The 7,451-nt window shown below is 33.8% G+C and overlaps 1 protein-coding gene across 2 annotated transcripts; it reads left to right on the forward strand.

Annotated features, from left to right (window-relative positions):
• Positions 1 to 572: 572 nt before the first annotated feature.
• On the forward strand, positions 573 to 6,464 carry LOC104212472 (thioredoxin domain-containing protein PLP3B-like). Of its 2 annotated transcripts, none has more exons than XM_009761749.2 (9): positions 573 to 833; positions 2,551 to 2,699; positions 3,694 to 3,768; positions 3,852 to 3,899; positions 4,001 to 4,143; positions 4,660 to 4,732; positions 5,213 to 5,274; positions 5,891 to 5,988; positions 6,060 to 6,464. In XM_009761749.2, the coding sequence occupies exons 2-9, from the start codon at positions 2,616 to 2,618 to the stop codon at positions 6,161 to 6,163; spliced, it is 687 nt and encodes a 228-aa protein (XP_009760051.1). In that variant the 5' UTR covers positions 573 to 833; positions 2,551 to 2,615; the 3' UTR covers positions 6,164 to 6,464. The 2 variants fall into 2 exon arrangements, with proteins under 2 accessions (XP_009760051.1, XP_009760050.1); XM_009761748.2 differs by lacking the exon at positions 573 to 833 and adding an exon at positions 2,356 to 2,461.
• Positions 6,465 to 7,451: the final 987 nt, after the last annotated feature.

A 7,451-nucleotide genomic window follows, 5' to 3' on the forward strand; every position in this document is an offset into this window, starting at 1 on the left:
GTATGTCCTCTGAGACAAAAAAAGGAATAACGGTGCCCAAACAAACAAAAATAAGTAGAGAGGCGTACGAATATATACTGCACAAAAATCATACCAAGAAATATATATATATTTCCAAAGGGTACACGAATAATTGGCCTTACAAAAACGCTTTCCAACAGTGAGCAATCCAAAACAAATCCTACTGGTAACTTAAACTTTTTTCTAAGACTAATTTGCTGTAAATTTGGAGCAGAAGTACAACTGCCAAACTGTTCAAATAAAAAAAATTCTCCTTATAACTAAAGCAGCGTTGCTTCTGGAGATAAATACCAATTTGTTTTGTAAATGGAAAAAAAACAAAGGAGGAGAAGGCGGAGGAGAAAGAGAGCTGAAGTTATTTAAAAAGTAGGTACAAGTTAAAAAAATTTAAAAAAATGTTTATAAGTTGAATAGGGGCGACCAAATAGGACGCCCCGTGTAATTTTTACATTGTCAATTCTCACCCCAAATCTGTCCAAGCCCACTACCCATATAATTCCCATAAAATGTTGAAATCCAACAGTAGTCGCAACTAGTTGAAAACCAAAGACGTCAAAGATCAAAAAATTAAATAAAAAAAAACTGAGAAAACTAATAAAAAAAACGAACAGAAGAAGACTAGGATTCAAAAGAAATTTTGAAGTCGTCTCAATTGCTCGATTATCCTGCATATTCTGGGTTTTAAGGGAGTGATTTGAACTCAAAATGGCTGCTTGATTTTGCTGCTAATCCTTGGATCTGTTTTGTTAGGCTCCAATCAGCCGATTTCTTCGCCTTTATCTGTTTTTTGGAACTGTAGACTTGCGCTCCAGGTACCCCTCTTTTCTTCTTGCTTCATGTAATGTTCATAGTATTAATTGAATATCACCTTTCGGTTATAACATCATATTTGTCTGTCAGATTTGAGACATGTTTGCTTCTTAATTGTTATTGTTTGGATCATTCGTAGAATCAAAGAATAAATCCATCTTTCGTCGCAATACATGTGAATGTTTGGCCGATGAAAGTTAGTAGCTATAATATGAATATGATTAATTGAACATGATTCTGTTGTTAAGTTTTGTTAAGTTCTGAAATCATTATGTTCTAAATCTGTTCTGGTTCTTAGATTCGTCATGTGTATATGTTAATGTAAGCCCTGTTATAAAAGGCAGAATTGGGACTCGTTCGGGTCTCGCCCCTGGGCGGAGCACTCATAAAATGCCCCTGGGCTTATGTGTGGGGCTTAGTTCCGTGAGACTTACGCCTCGGCCATCGGGGCTTACGCCCCGGTTACGCCCAACGCGCAACGTACTAGACTCGTCTAATAGAACTTTATGCAATTATATGTAACTAACCTTGTAAATCTTCAAATTTTCTTAATAAATCGTTGACTATTCAAAATTACTTTTTTCTTATTCATAAATCATTAAGTTGAGAGTATTTTATGCCATAATTAAAATAAAAGTTATTGCACGTTATCCACTAAGACTGCTATGATAGTAAATTTTAAATAAAGTTTTCATTTAAAAAATATTTATTTATTAACTTTTGTTATGTCTTTACTAAATAATAGTCCATAATTTTTTATAATTATTTTTCTAAATATTTTTTTCACGTTTACGAGATACAATACTTATTAATTTAATAGTTCAATATTAGCTAGTAACTATTTACAAATAATTAGTTATCACGATATTTGTATGGTGAATTATGTGTCACTTTATTAACTTGTTGAAACTTAAAAATAAAAGATGCTGGAGAATTATATTGAAATTGTGAAATATGCTTTTATATAAATTCTCTTTCAAATAGAAAGCATATTAAATAAAAGGAGTAGTTTAAGAAAAATATCAAATCATAATATCGAAATTCTTTCAAGATTCATTACTTTTTAAGAGTTACATATAAGATTTCGTATCAAATGCATTACTTTTGATGTTTGAGTTGCAATGACGTTTGCAGCTAATTTGCATATTACGATATATGTCATATTTTTCGTATTATTCATAGTTGAATTATACTTTATAAATATTTTAAATAGATTATTTGTAATAATTTTATGATTTTAATGTAATTTTTATAATTATTTTTTATTTTATACTATTTTAAAATTCTTGAAATTAGAAAAATTTAAAGAAGTCCCATGCCTCAGAAATTCCCGTCATTAATTAATTACACATGACTTTCCAAACAGACCCTTAATATTTGACGGAGTCCACAAATGCTCGTTTTTAACAAATTTAATGGACCAAAACTGGTCAGCAATACATTTAAGGGACCATTGGAACGTAACCCCAAAGATAAGGTACCGTGTTGTTTTTTTCTTGACCATGTTTTGTCTTTTCTCTCCTTTATTAAATATCAATTCTTTTCAAAAAGATGCATTAAAATTTAAACGAAACTCGGGTATAGCAACTCCCAATTGGTAGACAAATCTGAAATCTGCGCCTTTTCACAGGTTTTTCAAGTTACAGAAAATATCGATCCACAGATTCTCCGTTTTAAATTCGCATTTTAACCTTCTTTGATTGTATTTTTTGGATTTAGGTTACAGTAAATTATCTTGCTAAAAGTGAAAAGAAAAAAAAAGAAGAAGAAGAAGAAGAGAGGAGATGGATCCGGATTCAGTGAAATCAACTCTCTCTAATTTAGCATTTGGAAATGTAATGGCTGCTGCTGCTCGTGATTACCAGAAGGTATTTGTACTTTTTCTTCCCCTCTGATTTGAATCTCTCTTATTTTATTAATTTGGATAAATAAATGGACCTGATTAGAGTAAAGTTTGGATTTTTATGTGCAGAAAATAATAAAGTTTGGATATTGTGTCCAAATAGAGCGGAATTGTTACTAAGGATTTATATAGCAAATTTCTACTAGTTTGGGATTGAGGCATAGTTTTATTGCAGTAAAATTTGGATTTTTTTGTATTCATGTGAGACAGGTGTAATTGTATGTATATTGATACTATGAATTCTTAAAATTCTATACTAATAATTCTATCCAGATATTTGTGATGTAGCATTAAATTGTTTTACTGACCACAGAGACAACTCTGCATGCACCATTCTCCTTGAGACTCAGATAATTGCTTTTCAGCAAATTAATAAAGAGGGTGCATTTGTCATGAAAGAAAATATTTTCAAATTCAGTAGAATTTACATCCTTTTTCCTACAACTAGTAAGGACTGGTATGAAACTCTTCATAATTATGGCATCCTAATGTGAAGTATACTTTTCTGGTGCCTCAAGCTTATCTAATGGAGTAATTGTATTAAAATGACACTATGAAAGCGCAACGATAGTATTTACATCAGTAGCCAAGCAACTAAGAGCTACAGGTCGTGTTTCTATTGTGTGGCTAGATTAATGCTGCCTCCGGTCTCAGGATAAAGACGTTCTTCTATGGGAAATACTGAGAATTATTTACTATGTTAATCTGTTTATTTCTATACCCCAATTACTAACCATTTAAGACCGCTATTTTGTTAATAAGCTAAGAAGAAGTCATTTAGATATAATGAGTTAAGTCAACATTTCGGGGGAGTTAGGCCTTAATCTTACTTGCTATTCCTTTGAGATAGCCTAATATTTGATATTGATAGTTAAATCATTGTTATATACCTCAAACATCCCGCAGTTTTATTTAGCGGGTATTAACTACTGATCATTGTATGCAACTTCACCCTTTAGGAAGTGTTGGCTCAAGAGAAGGCGCTAGCATCATCTTCTGTTAATGAAGACATAGATCTTGATGAACTGATGGATGTAAGTTTGCTTATCCATCGCTGTTTCTCGTTCTAGGCACATAATTTGCATGTATGTTTACTTGCTCATTGTGCTTTTAACAGGACCCTGAGCTGGAAAAGTTGCACGCAGATAGGATTGCGGCTCTCAAGGTCTGTTATTTTGTTTTGCATGCAGGTCAACACAGTTAGTGATATCTGGAGGCAAGGTGCCTTAACGTTGAACAATTGTTTGTCTTGATTCTGTTCTAAAGAAAGAAGCAGAGAAGCGAGAAGCTCTAAAAAGGCAAGGGCATGGAGAATATAGAGAGATTAGTGAAGGAGATTTTTTGGGTGAAGTTACTGGTTGTGAGAAAGTGATTTGTCACTTCTACCATCGGGAGTTCTATCGATGCAAGTAAGGAATTACTTCATGTTTTACTGTTTACTTCCCTTCCCACATAAAAGAAAAAGACATAAGAGGGGGGTTCTTTCTGGATAGCTGTTTCTGTTATTCTTTGCTGCTATTGGTGTTTGAGATAAAGCGGGAGGGAGAGAGTAATTTTCCAAGTTAGATCAATTCTGGTATATCTCATACTGTAGATTTTTAGTTTGAGTTTCTTCAGAAGTCAGTAGTGCAAGAACTTCAGTCTGTAATCTGATGCAACAAGCTTGGCACTCATAAAAGTGTTGCCTAAATTTGCATCTTGAAGGTTCCGTTTGTGACAGCTTTAACATGGTTAACTGATCATCCAAATTTTTAATTGGCCAGATTGTGAAATTCTCTTGCTTCTCTTCCTACTTCAATGCGTCGATGCTCAGCATAGAATAATCTAGCTATACATACTAGTGAAAGGGAAAAAGAGTAGGAATCTAGCTGTGTATGTCCACATGCATGCATGCACAAACATAATGGTATTTGTTGCTCTTTCAGGATCATGGATAAGCATTTGAAGTCTCTCGCACCAAGACATGTTGATACAAAGTTTCTAAAGTTGGATGCGGAGGTCTGTATATCTTGAGTTTTTGTATTCTTCCTCAGATTAGTATAGTTGGAACAGTCCTGAAATTTTGTGAAGTATCTGCACCCAGAAGAAAAAGGGGGGTTGGAAAAAAAGAGGGTGTGGGTAAAATGAGGGCAAGGGGCTGGTACAAAATATTAAGGGGTGGGTGGGGGGGGTGTTAATTAATGACACATGTCATTTTGTGGTCTTTTTGGACACAAGAAATAACTCACATTAGAGTTGTTGGTGGAAAAGGGTAGTGGTAGCTCGCTTATTTGACGATAGGGTTATGGTGGAGCTCAAGTTCAAACGGAGGGTATGAATAGACCATCTTGAATACCGCAGGGGCAAGTTTGAGCCTTTTCCCAAAAAGAAATCTCACAAAAGAAAGGAAGGAAAGACTGGCTCTATAACTTTTTGAGAACTGTTCATTGGATCTGATTTTCCTGTTATTTCTCATTTTATCTCGTATACTTAATGCAGAATGCTCCCTTTTTCGTTACGAAGCTGGGAATTAAAACTCTACCATGTGTCATCTTTTTCAGGTTAGTGCGGCCTGGTCTATTTAACCTTTAGGGTACTCTGCTTCGCACTGCTGTATTCTTTCTCATTTATTTTATCCATGTTTGGGTGGGGTTCTATGGTTGTTTCCAAGGCAATGTTAAGAACTTCAAAATAGCTCTTTCCTTCAAGCAAGAAGAATGAACCTAAATTCTCCTAATTTATTGGTCTAAATCTATCAAAACAGGCCCAATGCACCAAGGGAAGTAAAAGATCTGTCTGTCAGTGAATTAACTGTTTAGGGCAGGTTGGCCAGCAGTTAACATTTGTAGCGGGCATAACAGTCTTAATTGTTTCAGGTCTTGGATTTGATTAGGCAGGGGAGCTACCCTCTTTTACTGTAAATTAGACGAGGGAGCTATCACGATCTTCACAAACATAGTTTAAAGTCACTTGTAGCTTCATCAAAACAGTGGATAAAGGGAAGGGGTACACTCTAGCAATCTTATTTATGGTTCCAGTCCTAAACTTCCTGAAATTCATACACATACATGTGAACGTAAGCATCAACACATCCTAGGTGTGTGGTTAATCGTACTCTTTCTTTTTCAGATGATGTCATTTCCTTTTGTTCTACACCTGAAGAATTTTGCTTTTCAGGAATGGAATAGCTTCAGATAGGCTAGTTGGTTTTCAAGATTTGGGCGGAAAAGATGATTTCAGCACGAGGACTCTGGAGGGTCTTCTGTTAAAGAAAGGTAATGCTTTTTAATTGATGATTCCTATCGATCGATAGCTTATTGCAGTTACTAAACCATCTTCGGTGCAGGAATCATCAAAGAGAATAAGGAAGAAGAAGATGATGAAGATTCATATGGTGAAAGAAATAAGACAGTGAGATCGTCAATCAATCCAGATTCTGATTCAGACTGATGAGTTATTAGTGGTCACCAGTTTTGAATCAAATGACCTATTCGTCAGCCTTGAATGCATTCGTATCCAATTTTTCTTGGTAATTTATTCACCGTATAACAAAAAGTTCCAAATCGTAAAACTATTAAGTGCTGCGTATGTAAGCGCATTATCCCTCTTTGAAGCTTTCATGTCATACCCTAATCTTTTCAAAAGCTCTACGTGATCTGCTTTAATTTTTTTTGGAATTTAATATTTGCTTAATTCCATTCATATTGAGCATTAATATCTCTATAAATGGATGTCCAGTATTATCAACAAACTCTGCTCTCCTCCGTATATTCCTTTCTCCACTTCTTTCATATCTTTATATTCCTACCAAATCTCTCTTCTTATAAAAGTTGTTTTGAAAGAAATCTCTAATTAGCCTTATTGTCTCTGTTGATGCATAGATGTGGTGCTTTGATTCTTGATGTTCGAGATTATGTCTCCAGTAATCAGTGAAGTTCTTCTGTCTGATTTTACCATTAACTCAACTCTGCAACGTCGTACTCACTTAGTTCAATCCTTCTCAGTCGTCTTCCTCTACTGGTTCTACGTGTTTTCATGAAACAGTAAACCTGAGATTCCTTCTTCTTACTCATTAAACTTCATTCAAGATCCCAACCCTTTGACTACATTTCAGTTGTTATTTACCTTTTGTAGCAGGGTACTTTTATTTTCCACGAACAATTACTTATAGTTGTCTTTTGTAAAAAGATATAATGGTGTAAAAATCCTTTTTATACAAGGTAAAGTCTAATTTTGGTACTATGATATATAAGAATATTCTAATTTTGGTACTATGATATTATAAAACGATTGGTCGTTAAGTAATCCGTTTTATACAAGGTAAAGTCTATTCTTATTCAAGTGGAACATCTTCAGGTTCATTAAACCATGTTAATCAGCTTGTCATGGCTTCTAATGATGAGCCAGATCATTTGGTCGTTATAAAAACATTTAGAATGATAAATGGATTTCAAGAAAAAGGAAAATGAGAGTTTAAACGGGGTTTTCTCTTTATTCTCCAATTCTTTTTTATTTCTATGCTTCTTTTCTTTTTCTTTTTTCCTTTTCCTTTTTCTCGTTTTCTTCTTATTTTTTTATTTTTCCTATTCTAATTTCATTTAACTTTTTTTTATATTCTTTTTCTCTTCATAATCTAATTTCATTTACTATTTTCACTATTTTTTATTATTTTTTTATATTATTACTAAAGAAAAATCAAATTGTGTACCAATTAAATGTAGCTAATACAATCAAAAAA

This window comes from Nicotiana sylvestris, chromosome 7, assembly GCF_000393655.2.
Source record: "Nicotiana sylvestris chromosome 7, ASM39365v2, whole genome shotgun sequence".
NCBI lineage: Eukaryota > Viridiplantae > Streptophyta > Magnoliopsida > Solanales > Solanaceae > Nicotiana > Nicotiana sylvestris.

Excerpts from the sequence above, each read along its gene's own strand:
- LOC104212472 (XM_009761749.2), top strand. The coding sequence starts at position 2,616 with ATGGATCCGGATTCAGTGAAATCAACTCTCTCTAATTTAGCATTTGGA. Across the intron at positions 5,275-5,890 it reads CCATGTGTCATCTTTTTCAG|GAATGGAATAGCTTCAGATA; the intron begins GTTAGTGCGGCC and ends TTTGCTTTTCAG. Across the intron at positions 5,989-6,059 it reads GGGTCTTCTGTTAAAGAAAG|GAATCATCAAAGAGAATAAG; the intron begins GTAATGCTTTTT and ends TCTTCGGTGCAG.